The 25,069-nt window shown below is 51.0% G+C and overlaps 6 protein-coding genes across 6 annotated transcripts; 5 read left to right on the top strand and 1 right to left on the bottom strand.

Annotated features, from left to right (window-relative positions):
- Positions 1 to 926: 926 nt before the first annotated feature.
- Positions 927 to 2,103, top strand: P153DRAFT_202254 (uncharacterized protein). The gene has a single exon (XM_033662499.1). The coding sequence runs from the start codon at positions 1,268 to 1,270 to the stop codon at positions 1,889 to 1,891; it is 624 nt and encodes a 207-aa protein (XP_033526130.1). The 5' UTR covers positions 927 to 1,267; the 3' UTR covers positions 1,892 to 2,103.
- An 825-nt stretch (positions 2,104 to 2,928) lies between these two features.
- P153DRAFT_286469 (uncharacterized protein) lies at positions 2,929 to 3,862 on the top strand (the record flags this gene model as incomplete). The annotated part of the gene is made up of 4 exons (XM_033663468.1): positions 2,929 to 3,079; positions 3,151 to 3,179; positions 3,268 to 3,411; positions 3,458 to 3,862. The coding sequence occupies 4 exons, from the start codon at positions 2,929 to 2,931 to the stop codon at positions 3,860 to 3,862; spliced, it is 729 nt and encodes a 242-aa protein (XP_033526129.1).
- A 1,384-nt stretch (positions 3,863 to 5,246) lies between these two features.
- Positions 5,247 to 15,265, top strand: P153DRAFT_336326 (uncharacterized protein; the record flags this gene model as incomplete). The annotated part of the gene is made up of 6 exons (XM_033665693.1): positions 5,247 to 7,120; positions 7,194 to 8,858; positions 8,968 to 11,037; positions 11,126 to 11,887; positions 11,959 to 13,138; positions 13,203 to 15,265. 6 exons carry the CDS (start codon positions 5,247 to 5,249, stop codon positions 15,057 to 15,059), a joined length of 9,408 nt encoding a protein of 3,135 aa, XP_033526128.1. The 3' UTR covers positions 15,060 to 15,265.
- A 251-nt stretch (positions 15,266 to 15,516) lies between these two features.
- Positions 15,517 to 16,631, bottom strand: P153DRAFT_429968 (polysaccharide lyase family 3 protein). The gene is made up of 2 exons (XM_033672808.1): positions 16,077 to 16,631; positions 15,517 to 16,028 (listed from the first exon to the last, which is right to left on the bottom strand). The coding sequence occupies exons 1-2, from the start codon at positions 16,444 to 16,446 to the stop codon at positions 15,631 to 15,633; spliced, it is 768 nt and encodes a 255-aa protein (XP_033526127.1). The 5' UTR covers positions 16,447 to 16,631; the 3' UTR covers positions 15,517 to 15,630.
- A 4,952-nt stretch (positions 16,632 to 21,583) lies between these two features.
- P153DRAFT_355467 (uncharacterized protein) lies at positions 21,584 to 22,885 on the top strand (the record flags this gene model as incomplete). Its single annotated transcript, XM_033666572.1, has 2 exons — positions 21,584 to 21,623; positions 21,732 to 22,885. The coding sequence occupies 2 exons, from the start codon at positions 21,584 to 21,586 to the stop codon at positions 22,883 to 22,885; spliced, it is 1,194 nt and encodes a 397-aa protein (XP_033526126.1).
- Positions 22,886 to 23,998: 1,113 nt separating this feature from the next.
- P153DRAFT_383827 (uncharacterized protein) lies at positions 23,999 to 25,036 on the top strand (the record flags this gene model as incomplete). Its single annotated transcript, XM_033670276.1, has 3 exons — positions 23,999 to 24,121; positions 24,175 to 24,569; positions 24,622 to 25,036. The coding sequence occupies 3 exons, from the start codon at positions 23,999 to 24,001 to the stop codon at positions 25,034 to 25,036; spliced, it is 933 nt and encodes a 310-aa protein (XP_033526125.1).
- Positions 25,037 to 25,069: the final 33 nt, after the last annotated feature.

Genomic DNA, 25,069 nt, shown 5'->3' with positions numbered 1-25,069 from the left:
GCTGAGAGTCGCTTGGAACGAGCGCGGGGAGAGTCTGGGAAGGAAGCAAGCAATTATATTAATGTAATCACAGGGTCGGATCTGCGCTTCTGTCTGGGACCACCGCAGGAAACAACGGAGCCTGCAAGATGAGGAGAAGAGTTTCCACCCATGTCCTCCAAAACGCCCACGACATGCCCCCCCCCATGCTCGCTATCCCGCCTGTTGACTTCACGCCACATAAGGCGTTGCAGGGGCCATCTCTGCCGATGGATCGGGAAATGCGTTAGTGACGGGCGGACGGCAACACACTGTGCCTAAAATAGGGAGCGCTTGTTTCGATGGTGGATCGATGGTGGGGTATCGATGGACAAGTGTTGCCGGCGTATGACCAGCGCGAAGCAGCCGTCTTGGGGTGCTGGAATATCACACAACAGCCTGTATTGTACAACGACAACTGTCAGCTCCTGCCTAAGTGGCTCAGCCAGCCTGTTTCCACCGAAGACACGTTGGATCGGATATTAGAAGACCAAGAAACCTTCTGCGCCTCTTCCTTGTTCCTAGCGCGCGGGAATCCGGTTCGGGATTAGAGGTCTTGTTAGGGCAGGTGGCTTTTTCACGAGTTCTTCTCCGCCAATGCATCATAGCGCAGCGCTGAAAAGAATACCCGTTCCACGCAGTAGCCTGCTCATCGATCTGTAATGTCGGCTGGCGCTACTGCCAGGTCATCTCGAGAATGACGCCAGAGAAGCGGGCCTTGGATGTCGGCCTTGTGGATCACGCACTTGGCCGGTCCCATCAACATCGAAATTTTATCAACCATGAGTTTTCCTTCGACTCCGCGTCGGGAATGATAGGCTGCGCTGCCGTCGGCTTGAACTATGATACTTAGTTCGCTTTCTGAAGTGCGTTGTCTCTCAAGAAGCGAGCGCGCAATTTCCCACGCTCACCACCACGCGGTCACTCCACATGCCGTGAAACTCTGGTGTCGTTCGGTTCGTTCAACCTTTGATCGCTCTTACCTAAGCGGCTCGTGGTCCCTTGACTGTTTTGGAGTTCCGTTTCTTCCACTGTCCAATACAGCTTTTCAACCCCTGCTCGACGCTCAGGCACAAGTTTCTGCCTGTACCCGTCCTCGTGTCGCACGACATGATGAGTGATATTGATACCGCGTTGTCTGTGACTGATGTGGATAGCTAACTCAACACACTGATCCCACGGTGCCGAGTTACGAGAAGGCACCAACTTCCATGGCATTGGGATCTTGCAGGCCGGAGTGAAGTTCCACATGTCCAAATTTGGCAACATCTTATCGATTGGCCCACATAAACAGACAACCGGAACATCTGCTCGAGCTAGGTGTCAAGCGTCCTGCACACGAAGCCCACGGTCCTTGATGAGCAAATCTTTTTCCGATTCTGAGGTCACAGGTCGTCAAGACTGTTGCATCGGGCCGCTGTCACCGACCAGTAACGAGCTTATAATGGCCACCCTGTACTGGGCCTTCAGCCGCGAGAAGTGGACGATGCAGTCAGCAAATCAATATCAACTCACCACTCGTATTGACGCTCCTCGCCACGATCCAATGCTTTGCTGCATGAGACGAGGCGCTGCGCCTGGTCTTTACCGATCCACGTTGTTCCGCTCCCAGAACATGACAGGTCGTGCACTGCACAGCCTCTGTCTCGAGACATACAAACGGACTAACATGATCCTGCATGACGACGTTACGAGCAAGACCTCAGCGAGAGGAGGATCTGCGTGCAGGTTCTGTTTGCAGAGATTTATGCAGCAGGGTAGAGTTCCCTGCATGCTTCCTGGTCTCGCCTACGCGCCGCCCAATCGAAGAAACAGACGTCGAAGGGCGGATATAACACACCAGCTGAAAGATCTCTTTGAGTTGAGTGCTTGAACGACCTTGGTGACGACTTTGCGCATTGTTCGAGTCTCTAACATTATCGTGTTCTCATTAGATTGCTAACTCGCCCGACGATATTGGACGGCTTCAAAAGTGTAGGGGTCTTTCCACGCCTTCGTACGGGATACGCCCCGGTGTGTGAGATACACGTCGAATGTCATCACTTGCGAGGAGGACCCAGGGACGGGCGCGCTACCGGTAATATGCCGTTTGCTGGGCGTAAAACAGTCTTCCAAACCTTGCCAGTGATTTGAGGCATCGTACACATAAAAGATCACCGGAGCCAAGACGGCTTCACAACGAAAACCAGAAGACAGAACTATTATCGATCTCGGATAGGAGGCGAGTCTAATATGGTGATCACGACTGACTATCAGAATTGAGCAGCCAGATGCAGGTCCAGTGTGCCTACCAGTATCACGTCGGACGCTGAACAACGAGTGTCACGTATGTCAGGCTGCTGTAGCACGTCGCCTTGCTGACGCATGGCCTGCGACATGGTCCACAAGCCCGCGCAAAGCGGTGTGTGTTGCAAAAGCACATTGCCAAAGTTGGCTCTCGCAGTGCAATCCTTGCCAGCGCTGAGGCTGCAAACATCCGAGACGTCGGGGAGCGTTTGAACACGATAATTGACAGCCAAGCTAAGAAGTTGTTTTTAGTAGCGGTCTGTACGAGGCGTTGTTCCTGGCTGAGGCACGATATGCAGGTACCGTCGGGCGCATCGCTTCCATGTCTGTCGATTGGCGTCTGGAGATCGTCATTTCTGAAAGTCATCGCTGCAGCGCCTGAAGACTCGATCATAGACACTCGTACAGTGACGTGATAGTGAAGAGTCCATTTCGTACGAGTTGGCCGGATGTGGACGATACCGAGGCCGGTGAACCGTTGCGGCTGCCCAATTGGCTCGGCGGCTGCCAAAGTCAATGATCTCACCCACGTTCAGATGGAAACTCTAACAACCTCCGCAAACGACCAAAGCCAACGTCCCTGAAACAGCCCCCACTACTTCCACACCCGCACTCGCGCCCGCAATGCCCATCCGTAATCCTTTTCGCCGCGCTGGCCCTGCCGAAGTCAACGAGGAGGCCCAGCGGAGCAATGCGGAGAACGAGTTCAAGAACACCGCAGTCTCGGGCGCAAAGCCACTGCACGTCGACACGCCCTCGGAATACAAACTGAGTGGTGAGGACCCACCTCGGCGCATTGCATCACCTGCAGCGCATCGAGTGGACATGCGCTGACAGTGGTAATAGAGATTAACGACAGCGGAGTGTACCTGCCGGTAAGACTTGACAACGTACTACACAGGGCAATGACGGGGTTGCGATGTTGTACAATGAATTGCCTATCGATGCTGACGTCGATGCTAGCCGTCGCCCACACAGGAGAAGCCCGCCTTCTGGCATTCCAAGTCCAACACATCGACGACGTCCTCGAACCACCGGAGCATGCTCAGCGAGAACGAGCCGTTCAACATTTCGCGCGAGAGTTTCGACTCCTACAGGCGGTCATTTGTACGTCGCTCCACGACACGCCGTTACCCCGCTAACATTGGCGCAGGACATCTCGGCCCGTTCTCCCATGCAGGATATCCTCGGCGAGACATACCCGCGCCAGTCACTCGACGCGCGACGCTCAGTAGACACGCGCCGCTCTCTGGATGTCCGCCGCTCGCGCGCTACACCGCGCTCGTCGATGCAACAACACCGCCCTAACAGCGCGAACCCGGTGCCTGAGGAGGGATTCGAGGACGTTGGCCTGAATGACGAGTCGAAGCCCGTGCCCCAGAAGAAGCGCAGCATCTTTGCCCGCTTCGGAGACAACAGCAGCAACGACAAGCAGGAAGAGCGCCCGACGTCAGGCCACCACTTCTCGCTGACGGGGCGGAAGAGAGCGGAAAGCGGCGGTGCGGAGCTGAAGCCCATGTCGAAGGGATCGTCGGAGACGCCCGTTGAGTCGCGGTAATCGAATGAGACGTAAAGTGGAATTGTATATAGAATGAAGAAGAGGACAGACATGACGGGATGGCGTTTGGGACTCGCGCGGACACTATCAGTGCCCTAACGGCGAATGCATTTGGATTTTGGGACTGCATCACAACCACGATCGCTACCTTGAGATGGGCAAACCTTGGACTGTCGCGCATGAGATCGGTTGAGTTATCCGAGAGCATCATATTCAAGAACAGCAATTAGTAATGAAAACTTATGCCAATTCCCCAGCAAGCAGCCTTGTGAGCTTGGCTTGGATAGGTGGCGTGTAAGTATTTTGGCTTGTCACCCTTTTTCCTTTTGCGTGGAGTCAGTGGCCTTTTCTTGAGGGTGCTGGTGCAGGTGTTTTGGATGGTAGGGGTTTGGTCGTATTTGTTGGACTTGTGCATTTATATTTGAAAGAGGTAGATTGTGGATTCTGGGCTTGGCGAGGGGAAATAGTCATTGTTGATTCCTCGTCATGTTTCTTGGACTTGTGCGAATGTTTGTTATGCAAAAGATGGATGGACATGAACACATCGGTGTGGGTATGTCACGGCCAGACATTCGTGGTTTGTCATTCTCAGTATTACTACACCGAGTGTGGAGGTTTCCAAAGATCTCTAGATTCGAGTATTCAGGTACATGCCTAGGTAATCCAGTGCTTTTCTGTAGCTATAGTCGTCCTTTTCACACTTACTCATGCCGCGCTGGTTCGTTGTTTTTCATCTCTACCTCTCTATTATTTGGTGTCACTTGTTGGTGGGAGGCGATGGGGATGTGCTGTGGGGCACTGAGGTGAGAGACGGGGAATAGACGGTGTGTATTCTGTTTGTTGACTTGCATGATTTAAGACGGAAAGCTGCAGGATAATGTTTTGTGTGTAAGTCGGTTGCCGAATCGGCCCCTTGCTACGTCACAACATTCAAATTACGCACTGGAAGAGAAGATGGAGAGGCTGATAAGTAAGTCTAGGGACTGTCGAGTATGTACCTGGGGTGATACGATGCGTGTGCCCCATGTTCCGCCACAAAAAAGAATACACGAGGTGAAGGTGAGTTTCCGTTTGCATCTCTATCACGGCAGCGCACGCACTCTCTTTTCCCTCTCCGCAATCCGGATCGTAATTGTATCTCACACCCCGCCAGCATCACCTCCAAACCACCCTACCTCACCCTCGCTCATCCTTTTGGCAGTTGGCTCGACGACACCCTTTGGAAACAACAGACTGATCTAGACAAGGTGAGCTGATAGCTCGCCAGTGACAAGGTCTGTACCCTCCATACTATACTGTGAAATGGCCAGACGTGGCTCTCAAACGCCTGAAGGCCTGCTACGCTGTCTTCTCAGATCATCCACTAACTACCCTTCCTCAGATCATGGCTCCGTCAAGCGGGCAACCCCCATCGGTTGAAGCAACCACCTACCTCATCAATCATGTCGTACTTCCGCCCGCTCTACCTCAAGCTGATGACTTCCGCCCCTCAAACGATCGCCATCTGGTCGAACAAACCCTACAGGCTCTGCATGACCTGGAGAATATCGTGCAAGAAGATGAGGTCAAGGTAGTCATTGGTGCAATTTCGATGATCAACAACCTGCTCAGCACCCAAGACTCTCACGGCGTGGTATCTGAGTCTCGTCTTCAGGCTGTATTTGCCAAACTCATTGATGGACCGATAGGTGTAGTCGCACCTATTGAGGTCAAAGCCCAGAACGCTGGGATTCTTGTTAGTCGGAGTGCTGACTACATCACCTTCGAGTTCTTCGAACTCTCTCCAACCAACGAGGCAGCCATGAAGACAAAAGGCCGACTTGTTCGCACCTTCCCAGCATCAGCATCTCGAATCTCCCTCACTACGATGCGAGAAGATGGACTTGTAACATCGCTTGCTCAAACGGTTGCTAAGATGGCAGTTCAAGCAGTGCATGGCTTCCGACCTCAGATAACCGGACCTGGCTACACGCAAGACGACCCGCACGATACTGCAGACCCGGATCTAGTTACCGATTTATTGCAGACCATCATCACTGCCTTGGGTGAGAAAGAAGATGTAATCTCCATCACGAAGAACACTCGCGATGAAACTTTATGGAAAGACTGCAAGAGACCATGGCGACGTTCCGCCTTGTGGCTTTTTGTACGTGTATCCCTGCAGGCTTTCTTCTCTCGCAACGCACCCAACAAGCGATCTCCAGACAGCTTGTATAAAGCTTTCATGATATTGTTTCTGACTCGGCTTTTGGACGACGAGAACTTGAAGGGTCTCGACAGCGACGTCATCTACACCGTCTCAGCCAAGCTGACTCGCCGTCTACGTAAGTTCGAGGCCCTGCAGCAGTTTGAGTCTCTCCAGCCTCACTGGGCACTTTCCGTTCATCTTGCCTTAATCGCGGCGCATTCTTTCATACACGAGAAGTGGAATGCTGCTGTAGAAAGCACAGAGGCCAATATTGACTTTACTTTCCTCGAAAATCTACAGCCGGAAGCTGATCTCGACATCAAACTTCCCGACCTCAACGCATTCGTGTCTGGAATGGCTGCTCGGCGACGAAGTGCAGCTAATCCCGGATTCAAGCCTGCCTCGGAGTTCCCTGACCTCTTGCCCAATGCGATCCCAGACGGCATAAGTGCTTCTAGTGACTACAAGTCGTTTCACTTAGCGGCATTGGAGGGATGGATTGAGCACAATCTTCAAAATTGGTTGTCGCTGCATGAACGCGATACAACTACTTGCGGAAAACTTCGTCGTTTGATGACAACTTACCATTGTGCTGCCAGCGAAGCATATGCAGGCATTCCTATCAGCACCTCAGTCATGTACCTGATTATCCTTGAGCTTTGGGTAGCCTGCGACAAATCGGCTTGCAGTATATACCCTCTGCTAGCTAAGTTTGATCCTGAGATCTGTATGGCTGAGCTGCAGTGTCTCTTGCTACCTCTGAAAGGACAGATGGAACGCTTACACGAGATTGAAAAGCACGTTCACTCACGAATATCCGGATCGACGAAAAAGTCACCATCCTTGTATCGTGACTTCGGAGACAAGACTTCTTTCGCTGTTCGATACTTCAATCAGTCGCACGAACATCAGTCGTTGAAAGCAAACATCGAACGCGATGCAACCGAACAGCGTGAACAGAAGTGTGAGGAGTTGATGAAGTTGAAGAGTGATTACGAACAGCTCATGAGACGCTACAACGACTCTGAGTGTGCATTCATGGAAAACGGTATTCCTGTCGATAACTCGATGTAAGTCTTCTTCATGGTTCTGTCATTCACTACTTGACATTCGCTAATCGTGTAATCACATCAGGATTGATAGAAAGATACACAGCCCCAGCTGCTCTCGATGTGCCTTCAAAACTCGAGCAGAAGCCCTGGATATCGACATACACGAATGGCCTCTTCCAAAGGAAGAACACACCGCGAAGGCAACAGTATTCGAGTTGAATATACCAGAGGCTTTCAGTGAATGGCGGGATTGTTCAGCGTATCTGATCATCAACGTGCTCGAGTTCCTGGACAAGAAGCCTAGAAAACCACAAAGCACATACGCTCTCGATCGGCACCAAGGGCTTTCTCAGACCCTCTCTTCTCACTACGAAGAACAACGCATCATTATAGTGTCTGCGATCAAGCCTCACACCGGTAATTATCGAGCGAAACAGAACGGACTCCTCAATATTACTGATGCGGATGTATGTTTGGATAGCGCGCTGGTATACGACTATTACGACAAACAACGCAACACCTTCAGCGTGCCTCTCAAACCTCCTGAAGATTTTCCACAGAAGTGCAGATATTCTATGCCCGATCATTCAAAGGCTCTCAAACGTTTCATGTACAGGCCATCCTCTGCTCCTGATGGCGTCGCTCCGAACGAAGTGATCTCTGGAGTTTCCGATTGCCCGCCTCGCTTCTCTGTCGATGAATTCAAGGCTATTGCAGCCATGGGATTGGGCCGACACATCTTCTATTCCAACCTGTTGTCGCAGCTTGCCATGCCTACCGTGGACTTTGCCAAGGTAGAGACACACTGCATGATCCTGCAGACAGTCTATCAGGTCGGCCCGCCAAACCGTAGCGTGGAACGCGGAGCTCACGAGAACTTCAATGATGAACTCTTCTGCAACGCAATGCTAAATCAGCTCCAGGATAATCTTGGACGTCTGACAAAGAACTGGGAGTCGTGGAGATCTCTTTCAATCTTCGTGATCCTTGCTCGCCGTACACTCAGCTTATCATCATCGACTGGAATTCATCAACGCGCCTTGGAATACCTTGCAGAAGTGCGCCGTGTCTGCATGGAATGGTTTTACCATCTACATCAGAGAATTGCTTCCTCCCTGGACGATGAGCAGAGGTGTGAACTCAACTCGAGAGCGACAGAGATTGCTCTCCTTTGCACTGACACGTTTGACGTTGAAGAAGTACACCTTGACGTTGTCCTACAACAAGAGTTTGCGATCTCGATGCTCCTTCAATGCTCAATTGCAGTGCAAGAGAATCAACGAACAGTCAAGCCGGAATCGGAGAGTCTCTACAACGCTACACTCCAGGACTGGAGACGTCTAATGTATCGTGTCTTTCCCAAGCTTCGCGAGAACATACTTCGTGATAATACGGGGCTTGACCAAGCAGTCTTGGCTACGTGGGCCGCTTTCCAGAGAACACCGGGAACATCATGGGCTTCGCTCAATCAATCGCAAGGGCACTGGCTTTGTGTGACGTCTGGTCAACTTCCCGTGCATTTGAATTTGCTCACTGCGGAACTGCTAGTAAATGGCTTACCTTTGACCCGGTTGCCCTCTGAGTACCTGTTACACGAGATGTACACACCTCTCTTCCAAAAGTCAGCATTGGATGTAGTACCTAGTGACGAGCCAGGGATGCATTTCTCTGGGAAGTCAACCTTCCGTGGTCAGAAAATACATTTTGGAATGAGAGGAAGTGATTTGCTGGTGGTCGCGCTGGCCAATGGTAGAAGGTGAGTATATCGTTCCTCATGACCTGCTACTTGGTAAAACTACTATTAGCTCTGGGTTTTGCGCTACTCCTTGCCGTTTCATGGAGTTGGTGATACTGACAGCCCACAGGTTTGACCTTCTCCCACCGCGTTTGTTTGAGCATCGACTGCCCCATGCGTTCGTGTCAGACTTCATTCATTGGTACGACCACAATAACAACGAAATTCTATTTCGACCGCGAGAGCACCCATGGATATCCGACGATAGCAATACCGGATGGTGCCTCAAACTCCGCGATTCTTCATGGCGTCTTGTGAAAGACAGCAAAGAACTGGTGGGAATGACTAGCGAGACCGCACGTGTCATCACGAGGATACTCTCAGCAGTCGAAACCCCAATGTATATTCACACAATGCTTGACAACACTTCCGCCAGAACTCGGGTCCAGGTTCAGCTTCCACGACTTCGGCTTGATTTCTACTTTACACCAGGTGAACGTCGACTGTATTCCCGTCAATATCGCGGAATGATTGTCGACAATGATCAAAGAACCGATACTTTGATTGGGCTTTCTAGCAAACTTGTGTTGAAACACGAAGATGAGAACCTTGCTCATCAACGAATGCTATTAGTACCAGCACCGCGAGGCTTCGAGAAGGAGAAAGTCCAATACGCGAAACTCTCCAGTCCGAATCGCATGTCCATCGTGATCAATAAGGATCACATTGCTAAGGTACACGTATATTTACTTGACAGCATCCTCGGACGGGTACAAGACAACGGTGACTTACAAAGCAAGCTACTCCTCATTTACCTTCACGCATTGACATCTCACTGCCTGCCTGATCCTTTGACTGGATTTACTGGTACAGAATCCGCTTTGACCATTCTCAAGTCAGAAGCTGTGGGCTCCTTCCAGGATCTCACAACCACAGATACGGAGTGCATGGTTCAGATTGCTCGGCTATCACCTGGAAGGTCCTTTCACCCCTCCCAGGAAAAGAAGATGCAACAAATTACATGGGATCTGAATCTATCGTCTCTTTCACAACACACTCAATTCCACACGGTTGTGACTGTTTTATTGGATCAAGCCCGGAAAATGAACATTTTCAGCTTGAATAGTTTTATTGAGCCCAAAGGGTTGCCTTCCATTAAACTGCATCTCCAAGAGCGAGAAGCAATTCGGTGTTCGTCATTTCGGGTCTTTGGATTCGGGGCAGAGAGCTTCACAACTACGGAGGATTCAAAGTACAACGCGAGAGACAGCAGAAACGACCCAGAGAAAGCTGAACGCGCTTTTGTAGCTGCTACGATGATTTTTCGAGATCAAGCCGCTCTTCACAGTGCCATCCCCAACTTCAGGGATGTCCTACTCCAGACACATTTCGATTTCACCACACAAAAAGACTTTACCACTATTACAGGTGTGAGTGACCCTGTAGTGGAAGTAAGCCTGCAATTTGATCCTATGTGGCTAGATTGCTTGACTCCACTACTGAAAGAGTATTGGTGCACTTTGCATCAATCTTTGGCAAATTTGTCCCAGAAGTACAACAAGTTCGACATCCTGGTTTGGCTTTCCACACTAGCCTATGCGAAGTCAGCCGATATGGATACTGTTCAGGCGCTTGGAGCGATGTATCGACTCCCAGATTTAGCCACACCTCAAATACCTTCTGCATCTTCCTTCGACTTGTCTCACGGACACACCTTCAATGTTCAGCAGATTCAGCTTATCGCTAAGCGTCATGCTGTGCCATTCAGGTCATGCCCGGAGTACAGTATTCCTATGATGGCGGATGAAACGAACAGAAAGTATGGCTACAGGAGACGGGGTGCATACCAGAGAAGTCAAAACCATGCCCTTCGAACTCTCCTCGAATCTGTGTCGAAGCAGTGGCCTCAGAAAGTCCCAACTACACCCGCTTCCACAATTATCAACACGTATTTCTACACGTCAGCTGCGATGAGAGAGATTGCCGATAGGTTCAAAGCGTGGCATGATAATCGACGCTTCCATAAGTATCTCCAGAGCGTTTCAAACATATTGGCTGGTCTAGGAACCCTGGAAATTTCGGTCCCACAGACTGATGGAATGCCGTTGATGGAGAAGCACACAATGGATGCTGAAGATCGACATGCCAGCATGAGAACAGTTTTTGCCTCACCAGCACCTGAAAAATCACAAGCACGTAAGTAAACCCCGATTATCTGATGCTGCACTACTTCACTCTTATGTAATTGTTTTGCAAACAATCTGTACCTACATGCGCCTTAACTCCAGTTATCTATGTTCCTTGTTAACCAATTCGACAGCGTTTGAACCGGATGTGCCGACTATTGAGCAGCTATCTCATCCTTCTACTCTTCACACCAAGCGTCGTCTCATGCTGCTCTGTGAGAGTCTGGACACTTGCGCAAGGTCCAACTGCGAGAAAGACTATGTCGAGAGTCTACGGGATAGTTGTCGTTCTCTTGACTCGCTTTCAGGCGGAACTGAGGTACAGAGCATAATGAGTGGCGGCGAGACTGAGAATTTGTTACGAGAATATCGGGATGAATGTGACGAGCACTATCAAAACTTGAGTGACGCTCTCACTGACGCAGTGGAGAACTCTAGCGAAGGAATCGCATTCCGCATTCAGCAGTGCCCACGCATATCCCCAACCTTCTGGCTCAGCTATCTGCATCGGGAGCGATTCAACACACTGCCCGAGATTTGGAAAAACGCCATCGTTGAGTACGCCATCGCTATCACTCATCTCCATCGCGCCCAGCGTTTGATGGCTCTTGGTCATAAGCCGGTGGAGCTAGCTGAAGAGCTTCGTCATGTGGGTCATACCAATTGGAACCCTAGAGATTTCCCCGAGACATTGCTGTTCGAAGCGGAATCATCCTCCATGATACGAGAGGTTCAGGAGGCGATTGCCGGCATGATGAGAAATCCCCCAGACGACGACAACACCCTTTATCAGCTCAACATGGGAGCAGGAAAATCATCAACAATTGTTCCCATAGTTGCGGCCGCTCTTGCGGACAAGCGGAGGTATGTTCACTGTGGGAGACTTGAAATATCTTGTGAGCATTGCTAACAAACCCAAAAAATAGATTGGTCAGAGTCATTGTCAATAAGGCTCAATCGAAACAGATGTTACAGATGTTGATTTCTAGGCTAGGTGGTCTACTCTCACGACGCGTGTGGAGTATGCCGTTCTCTCGCAATCTCAAATTACTTCCAACAGATGCCAAGAAGATTCGGGACATGTACCAAGAGTGTATGGATACGCAAGGCATTCTGTTGGTTCTTCCAGAGAACCTCCTTTCGTTCAAGCTCATGGGCATTGAAAGCCTTCTGGCAGAGAAGAATGAAACAGCACAATCGCTTCTCGAAACCCAGGAGTTCCTCGAAGAAGTTTCTCGGGACATTGTTGACGAAAGCGACGAAGTCTTTAATACCCGCAATGAGCTTGTCTATACCATGGGTGCTCAGAGGCCAATCGACTTTGCACCAGAACGTTGGTTGATCATACAGGGAATTCTCGGCTATATTCCAAGGTTCGCAGAGAAAGTCCAAGAAAACTCGCCTCTATCCATTGAGATACACTCCGAAGGTCGTGGCAAGTTCCCCAGGATCCGGTTGTTGCGAAGTGACGCTGGAGATCAGTTGTTTGATCTACTCGCGAAGCACTTGGTCGATCGTGGGATGCTTGGTCTAGCTTCCATATCCAACCAAGCACCCGAACTACGAGACGCGGTGTTTCGCTACATCACTCAGATCGACCCGAGTAAGGAAGATGTTGAATTGGTCGAGAACAGCGGAATCTGGACCAACTCAACAAAACTGCCACTACTTCACGTTCGTGGTTTGATCGGAGGTGGGGTTCTTCGCTTCATCCTTGAGCGGAAACGTTGGCGTGTAGACTTCGGACTTGATTCAAGTCGAACACCAAGTACGAAGCTTGCAGTTCCCTTCAAATCCAAAGACAGCCCTTCCCAGCGCTCTGAGTTCTCACACCCTGATGTGGTTCTGCTTCTCACACAGCTGTCATTCTATTATGGTGGACTAAGCAACGCGGAGATGTTCGACATTATAACTCACCTCTTGAGATCAGATCAATCGGTCATGCAGTATAATGAATGGGTCAAGACCGCATCTTCAGATTTGCCAAGGGCTTTTCGCAACTTATCTGGAATCAATATCAAAGACCGCATGCAGTGTGTCGAGGAACTTTTCCCGTACTTGCGCTACTCCCGGGCCGCTATTGACTATTTTCTCAACCACCTGGTATTCCCTAAGGTAAGATTTAGCAGAAGCACTACTAGTGGATATTCGGGATAAAGACAGCTAACAATTTTGCTAGGAGATGCGCGAGTATCCAGAACGGATATCTGCGTCAGGTTGGGATCTGGGTGCAAAGAAGGCAAATCCCACTACAGGATTTTCCGGAACAGCTGATACCTCGCATGTCTTGCCTCTTGATGTTAAGCACCTGAATCTACCGAGTCAGAGTCATACCAACGCATTGGTATTACAGCATTTGCTCCAGCCAGAGACAGAGATCAAACTGCTTGCACAGCGCACGGCTTCTACCGACGCAGACCATCTCCTCGAGGCCGTGAACACTGCAGGCTCTGAAATCAGGGTGATATTGGATGTCGGAGCCAACGTCCTAGAGTTTGACAATACTCAGTTTGCCGAGAGATGGCTCTCTATGCGTAAGAATGATAGAACACAGGCAGTTGTGTTCTTCAAAGAGGAGGAATCATCCGTACTAGACGTTTCAGGACGTATCGAGCCGTTACAGACATCGCCATTTGCAAAGCAGCTAGATCTCTGCCTAGTCTACCTTGATGAAGCGCACACTCGTGGGACAGACCTCAAACTCCCGCGGGACTTCAGGGCTGCGGTAACCTTAGGGGCGAACTTGACAAAAGATCGCCTGGTGCAAGCAAGTATGCGATTGAGACAGCTAGGCAAAGGCCAGAGCGTGGTCTTTGTAGTTTCCCAAGAGATCGAGACCAAGATTCGTGAGCGGATGCGCAAGTCTCTCGACGATCCCATCGACGTAATCGACATACTCTGCTGGAGTATCGGCGAGACCTGGACCGACCTATCCAGATCCATGCCCCTTTGGGCAACTCAAGGTCGCCGATTTGAGAATAACAAGCATCTTTGGAACGGCACAGAAACTACGAGGGAGCAAGCGAGCACTCTCGTAGAAGACGAATCTCAGGGTATCGAACTCCGCTACAAGCCGCGAGCCCAAGAAAACGACAGCACATCTCAATTAGAGGGATGGAACATGTCCAATGCAAACATTGCGGAGATTGTTCAGAGATGTCGAAACTTTGAGGCAAGTAGCTCCAGCCTTGGCTCTTTCCAAGAAGAACAGGAACGGGAGCTTGCTCCACAGAATCAAGAAGAACGACAACTCGAACCTCCCGTTTCACTCGCTGCTGACAAGCATAAATTACACGCGGACCTTGAAAAACTGGCACGTACTGGAGCTTTCAAACAAAGCTCCCGAGCATTTGAGCCTGCTTTCCAAATTCTTCGGAATACTAGTGCGGCTAGTCTATTCGATCTGAAGCAGTTCCCCACCAATTTGTTGGTCACGGCAGATTTTGTACGCACCGTCAAAATTCCTTCCGGAGTGAAGAAGGCGGACTTCATCTCGGATGGTTACCAGCGACCGATTCAATGGATTTTGTCAGTTCCTGGCCCTGAGTCCATCCGTAGCCTCATGATCATCAGCCCATACGAAGCCAACGAGCTGCTCCCGATTATTCGTCGCACTAAAAAGGTGACTCTGCATCTTTACGCTCCACGCTCGAACATTGCCTTCTCCTCTCTCGACAGTCTCGATCTCTATAATGTCGGCCGCGACTTTACTCCAGATTCTGTTTCACGTTCCCTCACAGTACAGCTGAACCTTTTCGCCGGCAATCTCTATCTTCGTTCATTCGCGGAGTACAGAGAGCTTTGCGATTGTTTGGGACTGCTAAATGGTCCATCAGAGGAAGGTCAGCAAGTTGCAGTCGATGGATTCATTACTCCGCCCACCGGCTCATGGGGCCTGAAAAAGTCACCGGTGCCATTCCTTCGGGCGCTACTCATGAAGATCAGGAGGGAGGGTCAAGGGGTTGAGAGGACACACATTGGTAAAATACTAAGTGGATTGAAGTTGGAAGAGAGCGACTTTGAGACTGATGCTTAGGAGTTTTGGGTAGAGGGACAGGGGTTACAAAAGACAAGGGTTGGATACATGGGCGCACACTTGAAGGACAACCTTGTCCCGACGGCATTTCTATCTTGACTTTTGACGATACGTAGGCGGAAAAAATGGAAGAGAATACAGTTTCATAAAGGGGTGGTACAGATGAGAAAAGTCTATGATACAACAGATTAAGATTAGTAGCGGATGAGAAGTAATCAGCATCTCGTTTACACGGTAGTTTCCACAATACGGAGCTTGTGATGAAACGAGAATTTGCAATCACTGGTGATTGGTGCCTTGAACAGCAAGTATTGCATGCTTCCATGACTCTCACTGGTACACAAGCCTCAACCGTTAGATTCACTGGAGCAAGTCACTGTAAGGAGAATGTCACATGCTCACTGCAAAGGAAGCTTGACATGGGGAAAAAAGTTTTCCATTTTTAGGTCACTCATCTGCTAAAGAATGTAAGTCCAGCTATCTATCCTGCAGCAAAACACAAGTATCGCACACTCAACAACTATCTTACAACCACACAGCCATAGCTCCACCCGTTCCGAATGCGAACCGCCTAGCAAGAGGGAAGGGGATCGGTGTAGATGCAAGCGGCCGAAACACCGCTGGAAATCTCCTCAGGCTCGTTGCCCGGGGTGGTACCCTCGAACTCCTCGCAGATGGTGCTGACACTGGTCGCGCACGTGTCGGTGATCGTGGCAGTATCGCCGAAGTTGGAGTTGATGCCGACCAGGAGATCGCCGTTGCTAACCTTGACGTTCTTGATGACGACGTGGCGCTCGGCGCTCTCCTTGCAGTTTCCGCATGAGCGGTACAGCTTGCCGAAGTCGTCGGCCGCAAAGCCATCGATGGTCACGGTACCAGCGCCGTTGTGCTGGATCACCTTGTCGGCAGCACCAGTAGCTCCGCCGCCAGTGATGGTGGCGTCACCGTCGCCCTTCAGGGAGAGAGCATCTAGTGGGTTGTCAGTGTGAGATCATCATGGTGAGGTTTCGAACATACCCTCGCAGACCGCGGCCCACCAGACGTTCTCAATGGTGCATGAGCCTTCACAGTGAACACCTTCGATCTGGTCCTCGCCGATGATGACGTTCTTGAGAGAACCGCCATCCGCGATGATGAAGACGGCATCGGAGTCGTCTCCCTCTTCCTGGCCAGTGCAGCTGACACCACGGCCGTAGGTCTTCATGCCACCATCAAAGGTGCCAGAGACTTCCATAGCGGCGTCCAAAGTCTCACTGCCCTGGGAAGTAGGGATGGCAAGAGTGGAACGCTTGCCAAGGCTGAAGAAGTTGTTCGGGGCCCTCCTGGAGGGGCCGGCAGCGGCAGCGGCAGCAAAGGCCAAGATGGAAGCAGCGACGGAGGCCTTCATTTTGATGGTTGAGTTGATGGGAAAGAGTTGGTGCTGGAAGAGTTGTGTTTGTAAGATTCAAAGAATGTGTTAAAGTCGCAAGCGAATGAATGCGTCAAGCAAAAAAGAAGTGAAGAATAGACAGGAGAATGTGAAGCTGAAAGACTGTTGATGGCTCGATGAGTGAGTGCAGAATTATGGGTGGGAGTCTTGCTTGTTCTTATACATTTCTGTAGCGTATCTCCAAACGTTCTCGAAGGCTGTCAGATCTATAGCGGCGGGGCCGAATGCCAGAGCCGCGTCCTATTGGAAACCACGATGAAACCGTTGCTAGCATCCGACCGGGAAAGATGGAGGTCGATCGATATGCTGCCGGACATTTTTGTTTTTTCGAAACTGAACATGCTGGGGTTCCTCTGAGGACTGGCGCATTGCATGACACACGGGTTATTGTTCCAGCCCGGAATCCTCCAACGGCTTCCAATGACGAGTCTTTGGCAATGCAACAGCTCTGTATGGCATAGAGGATATCAGTCAAGGGGAACATGGCTTCCATAGTATCTTGCATAACTCTATGGGTAAGAACTATGAAGCTGCCCTTATGCTTTCCAGTATCAATAAGCCATACATAATGTCGATTGTAGCGTATGAATAGAACGAACTAACTAGCACTGCACTCAGTCATGTCCTTAGCAAGGCTCTACGCGTCTCTTCTTCCAACCCTGTCCCTCCCCAACAGCTGTTGCCAGCGGAACATGACAGGGTTTGTGGATTTCGTTTCAAGCGCCTGAATCATATTGCAGGATTGCGGTTCGCAGGGAGTATCACAGTATTTCGATAACCGTTGTGATCTCTCAGAACCTATTCTGGGAAAGAGAGGTGATATAAGTGAACGAAGAGTGTATATCCTCGCAGCCTCAAACAAAGATACTAACAAACAAGAGGGCAAAACGCGTTCCGTACACTGTAAAACCAACTACAACCTCCATCGTGTCTCAAACGATGTCGATATCGGGTGCGGAGGGGTAGACAAGCATTGCTTGGCGGACGCCGCAATCACTTGGCATACCCCACAATTGCGTGTCGTTGAGGACGCGTCCTCATTTCCCGCTCTTGGCGCATGTAAGCAAGGCAATCCTGCGGCCGGGGAACGAGTACAGGCAAGAACAGTTTCGGCGGCACTCGGTAGCGCGCGCTCCAGGAATCTCCCAACCGATGTGTTGTCAGAGACTGGCTTGGATCCTGGCAACACTCTTGACCCTTCTTCTTCATTCACTCAAGCAGCCAAAGTGATGAGAATACCACCTCACCAATTATTTTGTTGTGTGTCATTATCAAAACGAGTCGAAGTTTTTACAGAAGTCTACGAGGATACGCGTTGAACCCTAGGATCATGATCTTGAAAATTCAGTCGATGTCAGCCTGCCATAGTGGCTACGCCTGAATTCGCTGAAAATTCATTCGCCTCTCCAAAATACGAAAAGCCTTATGGCAGCGAACGGCTCGAATAGGTCGACGTCTATACGCTCTGTGGAAGCCAAGCGATAGACTTGTGAAGCTCAACATTTTGATCTCTGAGAGGAAGACTCTATTGAGAGCAATTCGGAGCACAATACGTGTGAGATGGTAACCGGCTCAATCCCAACACACTCGAGAGCGATAAAGGAGACTGCTTGGCTAGGGATCCACATCGGCTGGCCGTGCCATCAGAAATCTGAATCGCTCGCGAAAAGAGATCTTGGACAAATACAGAGAACGTTGTTGGCGGTTTCGAGCAACATGATCTCCCTTGATAAGGAACTCGACTACAGGAGCCGTCAGCGAGGGTCGGTATGCTAGAGACATGGAAATAGAAACTCAATCGATCGGAAACTCGGTTTCTCGATGACCGACACATGCGGATATTGTTATCGTGAACAAGCACGGCTTGGTACGCAGGCGAGAGTAAGGAGTGACACCGGTGAGCTGAACCACTGCACCTTGATAGCTGACACTCTCATCGGTGAGAAAAAACTCGAACATTATTGCACGAAACCGATGGGCAAGGTCTTCACTCGACTTCATTGCTAGGTCAGTTGCAGGCTTGCGAGCTACAACTCGAGTTACCGTGCTCTTCTCCGTGTTCACAACACCACATCTTCTTCAACCGTCTCCAATCCTCATCCGTTCCAGTTCTTCCATTTCCTGTCCCTCATATTCCATGCTGCGGTGCAGTTTCAGCCCATACAGTTTCTCAGGCTTCTTCTCAACTTGAGTATTCTTAGTCTTCTCTTTCAGTCTGCCACCTAGGGCATCGTAACACTCGAATTTGCTGTTGACGAGGGCCTAGAAGAGGACAACAATCTTTGCTTCCTCGCCTTGGTGATTATCGACTCTCGGTATACCCCTGCCCTAAGCTCATCAATTTCTAAAATCTCGATCTAACCGTCTTGTGGACTTTACCACCGTTGACATAGAAGCCGCCTTCGTTATGGCTCTCGGACAAACGTGCGACGGCTTGACAGCGTGTCGAACATATGGTGGTTGTGTTCGCGTTCCCGTCCATGGGCTTGGTCTCGCGGCGTGCGTCGCTGATGTCATGACTCGAACCAGACGTCGCCTGTCGGATTTTACTCCGTACATGGATCGCACAAAGCTTGTTTCAACTTTCAATTCCTCTCCTTTCTCCTCTCCTCCGCGTCGTAGAGCTTGTTCACACGCCAGCTGCTACGATATCTCAATCCCCTCCTCACACCATAGGAACGCGTGTATCTGTCTTTTGAGTGCAAATGCGCAACGGCTCATGCATTTAGGTTCTGCGCAAAAGCACAGTGCGTGCCTGCCCGAGTAGGTGTCTCGCAACGCCTGCTTGTGTGATGGCGTTCGGTAAAGGGCTTCTCGGTTGATGGTCTCGCGGATGATAGCTTCGCAGTTTGTCTATTCATTTTCCGTATCCTCATCTCACAATTAAGAGTTGATCGGGTGTCACCTTCCTTTCGTCAATATCTCAGTATCGTAATCACATCTCAAGCTCTCTACTTTCTGTTTCTCTTCTCTGGTCCAGTAGGACCGATTAAGCATCCCTTGACGACAGGGTGCTCAACGTACCAATGCGAGAACACGTGTCCGAAGGCTGTGAGACCTTCTGCGTGGAGCATACAAACACCAGAAGGCGTCCCAAGGTTGACAAGCTGTTCGGGGTTGGAGTATATAACAATGGATAAGCAGTGTGTTCTCATGCTGCCAAATGCGCGGTAGGAGCCTTATCGTCTTTAGTGAAGCTTTGCCAAACCCCTCTTCACCACTCACAATCATCGTCGACGCCGGAACGGTGAATCAGCCGGAACGGACGACCGGCGCCCGAGCTTGGCGCGCACTTGTTACAAAACCAATCGCTGCTCGCAAACTCTTACTCTCTATCGCTTGCTACCACGCTCACCGCGCGCATGTTACGGCATAACCCCGTCCTTGAGGTTGCAAGCGATCACTCCAGGCTCCCAGCCGTTCACTTGGGATGGGATTTTCCAGCCCGAAAGCTGAGCGACTTCGATCACCTGCTTGACAGGGAACGGTTCGCCATATCCCCGCCACCAGTGTCGTCCTTTTTAGGGAGATGCGTGTGGAAGACGCCTGCGATACTGAGCTTCTCCAGAAGTCTCTGATAGGCCATTTGGTCCATGGCATTCTGTTTACAGGCACTTTCGATTTCGCAAAACCCTTTCGGGCACGTCTCTACCATGTGTAGAGCGTGCTCGAAGGTTCTCAGTGGGAGCTGTTTCAGACCCACTTCTCTTGAGCAAAGTCATTCAAGCCCGTCCTACCTTGTGTGTAGCGCGCTTGAAGACTCACGTTGGGTGCTGTTGTCAGTCCCTTCTTCTCTTCAGAAAAGTCACTCAAGACCGCGCTACCCTGTGTAGCGTGCACTTGAGGACTGTGTTAGGTTCTACTATACGTGGTCCTAACTTCTCTTGAACAAACACAAACATTACTCTCAAACCTATGAACTTCAACTTCTTACACAACAAACCGACGAATACACATGCTGGGCATACACTGGCGCCTTCTTAAGCGCGGCAACAAGAGGAAATACGCAGAAAACTTGCTAACTTATATGGCCAGGCGTTTCACACCATCGGATTCGGATTGTACATGCACGTACAGACGCTCAGAGATGACATTCACCACAAGGCGCTTACTTCAGCGAGTGTCTAAAGGGCAGGTTTCGGTTTGTCGTTCGGCATCGTACTGCTCACGACGGAGAGATTTAGGTAATTCAGTCTTATTTCAAGCTGGCGATGACCCGAGATGACCACAGCAAAACCCATCAGCGCCGACGTGGACGTCGCTAGGATCATGCGACACCTACTCGACGAAGTCCGCACGACATGCTTGATCAGCATTTCAATGGCCAAAGAGAGTTCATTGGACGCCGTCAGACTGCACAGTATTCGCCAACGGCCCGCGATGGAGACTGTCATCGACAACAATGCGGCGGCTCATTGCGGACGACTCACTTGCACGACACAAAGCGTCGGATGACTAACACCAGTTTCAAGTGGATGGCCCTATGCATAACTCGGTCGGCACGCTAAAATTCTACGGGCTTGAACTTTGCTACGCGCAATGGACGAAAATCTGGTTCTGGAACCGGCGGTATAGGGCAAGCATTCGCCTATTGATGTTCGGCCACTAAGTCGCCCCTGAGGAGCATACACATTCGACTACCCATTCCATGCCGTTCCACAACGACTCGCCAATACCCCGTAACACTCGTTCCGAGGAGCCGGCAGAGAAGAAGCAGCAGCAATATGGTAGCGTGGAGGTGGGGTTCACAATCCGCGTGATGCTCAAGGTGATCGTGGAGGTGATCGTAGACTAGAAGGAAGTTGGGGCCATGGGGGAGGCAGTCAGGGTCTAGATTGAGGGTAGTGGTTGCGTGGTGGAACGTAGATAGCAAAATGCCACGATTCCTTTTGTTATTGACATTCTCATGCACATACATCCGATCTCCTGTCTACATCCTGCAATCGCGAACTGAAGTACTTTATAATCCCCTCATGATGGGTAGTTTGGGTATCACGCCTATCTTCCTTATGGCCACACAGCTTGGGTTCATCCCCATGTTCCATTCGTGTTACCTTCCTGGGGCTTGACAGTATGACTGAGGTTGGAGTATACAATGGTACATAAGCAGTGCGTCCTCTTACTATCCATGCTTGGTAGGAGCCCCAGTATCGAGTTATCATCAATGAAAAATACCCGTCATCAGCGCAGTACCGGAAAATCGACGTCCGCGCATGCTTTTGTAGAAGCGTTTTGATTCGAAGAGCTCATCATCGACGAAGCCGCCCACGAGTCAGCCCGCGGTCTCAGTGTCCCGTGTGGTGCATTCGAGCACTGCATCAAACACATTACGCTCGCGGGTAATCACAAGCAAGGACGTGGGATGTCTCTCTCTGCAGATTCGAACATTGGGCATGCAGTGTTGTCTCGGAACATCTTCCAGGAGGTTGCTGAGGACCCCCGCCAAGTGCACAACGTGATCCTACTCAGTCAGGGTTACCGCATGCTCGAGGAACTGTACGCATGCGTGTCTCAATTCTATGACGGCAAGCTAAAGGCGTACTCTGGCGCAGGGAACATCGACAAACCTCTCCAGAACACTGCCGAGGCTTGCTGGAAGTCTCGTCTACGTGATTCCTTTGCAGGCTCTGTTCGTCAGGTCGCCATCGATGTCACTTCCGAAGGCACCATCAAGCATGCGCAACTCAATGGCACCACCACCAAACTGAATGAGGAGGAGGCGAAAGTTGTCGCTTGGACAGTCAAGGACATGCTATTGTTTACCCCGCCCGCAAACACACTTGGGATGTACTACCGCCCCTTTACTCCGGCGGACTTCGTCGTGGTCACTCCCTACACTGGCCAGGTTTTGGAGATTCGAAAGCATCTTCGTCTGTCTGGAGGCCACGTCTTCGTCAACACGGAGGGAGTTCTAGTCTGCACGACCAGCCACTCCCAAGGGAAAGAGGCTCTCATGACTTTTATTTCTCTCGTGGTGAACATCGGCAAGACGAGGGCTGAACCCGACGACAAGGTCCCGGTTTCCTTCATGGCGGATGACCACAACATCAACGTCGCCTTTTCTCGCCAGCGAATTGGACGGCATATTGTGGGTGGTCTTACGTGTCTGACTCAGATGAAGTACGATAGACACACGCTAGCCAGCAGACATGCCAAGTTCTTCAATCACCTCAAGGGGCTCTGCGAATCTGACTCCATTGTCACTTCAGAAGAATGGGACTTCGCCATGCGGAACAAGCGAAAGCCTGATCCTGCGGTCGACGGCATATGCCAGGCACTCGCCTTTTCGCGCACTATGGAGAAACCACACTCCACAAGCGGCCTCAATCGACCAGGTCTCGTCATTCCACCGCCGCCAGCTTCTGGGCCATTCCACAACATCACGCATGCTCATTAGACCACGGCAGTTGGCGTTTTGGAGCCCAGCCCGGAGGGACCGCCAACAAAGAAGCAGAAACAGGATGGTGGTAGTGAACGTGGTGCCCACGACTCGCGTGGCGGTCGAGGAAGTGGAGATCGTGGTCGTGGTCGTGCGCGTGGAGGTCGAGGTGAAAATCGAGGACGAGGTGCAGGTCGTGGGGGAAGTAGTCGTGGAGTGACGGAGTGACTGCGCGGGGGTGCAGTTGGTCGTGGTGGAAGTGAATAGCAAGAAATTATCATAACATGACTCTACCTGCGAAGGAAATGAGGAGCAGTGCGATCCCGTTGTAGTAGTGAATCTCTGAACCCTCGAGACCAAGCCTACCGTATTTCTAGTGACTGTTCAGGATTGAAGTAAATACAGTAGTCTGTGTGGGATGAAGGGTCGCGGTTGCGGCTAGTGTGAGACATCATCGACGTCTGAGTAAGCAGTCGCGATGCGCATCCAGCACTCCACATGAGCTCCATTGCGCCAACACCAATTCACTTGCTCCAGTTACCGCGAACAGCACACGTCTGCATCCCCGCTCCATTCACAAAGCGTTGTGTAGGTCTCATCCGCGCCCTCGAGATGGCGGCTCTGGAAGGCATGCCCTTTCGCAGGACTAACAATGGGCATCTCAAACAGCCGTCTCCAATAGTTTTTCTGGAACTGTCGCTCGCCAGCAATTCGTGACGCCCATCAGGCATCATTTTGGCGGCCACGGAGAAACATTACCGCCGAATCACGTTACCGCCGAACAGACCGCCTAGTTGTTCTGCCGTTATTTTGACCCTCGAACTCTCCTAGCAACCAAATCTTCGTCGCAACATCAACAACAACATTTCGCGCGCCCGTCAAGCTTCGCAAACTTTCTGCCTGCCTCGAGAGAGCTCAAAATTCCGTCAAAACTTGATACAGTCCATTACCGCCCTACGAGCACGGCGTGAAGGTTCGAAGCTGTGACAAAGGCTGGGGCAACTCGAGTCGATTTTGGTACACAGCATCCGTCTACGGTTGCTACTGCGCCGGCTGTCCAGTCGTTAGAGTTTCTGGCCGTCTGAAGTACTTTGAGCTCTGTTAGAATTGTTGCACATTGCGGGATTCACGATGCAGGACGATATCGATACCTTCTTCAACAATACTGACGTGGCGGCCTCGGAGGCGCCTTTGACTGACCAGCCCGACCAGCCTAGCACCAACAAAAAGCGTAAAAATGCACAGCCCAGCGATGTAAGTCCGGTTCTCCCACCTTACGCCCCAGCACCGCTAATACGTATGCGCAGGCCAGCAAGAAGCCCAAGGTCCAGGAGAATCGCGCGATCTACGTGAGCAATCTCCCCCGCGATACCAACCCGCAGGAGATCGAGGAGGCGTTCAAGAAGTACGGCATCATAGACCAAGGCGCAGATGGCAACAAGCGCATCAAGATGTACACCGACGATGACGGAGAGTTCAACGGCGACGCTCTGATTGTATACTTCAAGAAGGACTCCGTAGAGCTCGCCGCTAGAATGATGGACGACTACTGGTTCCGTCTCGAGGACCAGACTCAGGGCAAGATCCGCGTGAAGGAAGCCGACTTCTCGTACAAGCGTCACAAGGACGGTGATGCGATCGCTTCTAAGCTAACGCGAAAAGATAAGAAAGCGTCAGAGAACAACCGACGCGAGCTCAATCGGTGAGTCAATTTCGCTGTATTGGTGATGTGGTGGTCGCTAACCATTCCACAGCAAGCTTGCAGAGTGGTCTGATAACGAGGAAGAGGTGAAAGAGACGTTCGCTCCCAAGAAGAACAAGTGGGCCAAGCTCTGTATCGTCAAGCGAGCCTTCACCCTCCAGGAGCTGGAAGAGGATGAGGCTGCGATCCTCGACATCAAAGAGGACATGCGCGACGAGGCCGAAAAGCATGGTTCAATCACGAACGTCACCCTCTACGATAAGGAGAAGGACGGGGTGCTCACCGTTCGCTTCCGCGAGTTTGAGGACGCCGAGAAATTCCGTGATGCGGTGAACGGAAAGGGTTATGGTGGCAGAAAGCTCGAGGTGACGATCGCAGATGATCGCGTCAAGTTCAGGAAGAGCGCCAAAGAAGAGGAGCCGGACAGCGAGGATGAAGACCGCCCGGAGCGCGTTGTTGCGCAGTAGTGACGACGAATACAATGGTTGAGTACCGGAGTG

This window comes from Dothidotthia symphoricarpi (genome assembly GCF_010015815.1).
Source record: "Dothidotthia symphoricarpi CBS 119687 unplaced genomic scaffold P153scaffold_6, whole genome shotgun sequence".
NCBI lineage: Eukaryota > Fungi > Ascomycota > Dothideomycetes > Pleosporales > Dothidotthiaceae > Dothidotthia > Dothidotthia symphoricarpi.
The sequence above is the reverse complement of the archived record's forward strand: the minus strand, read 5'-3'. Positions and strand labels throughout refer to the sequence as shown.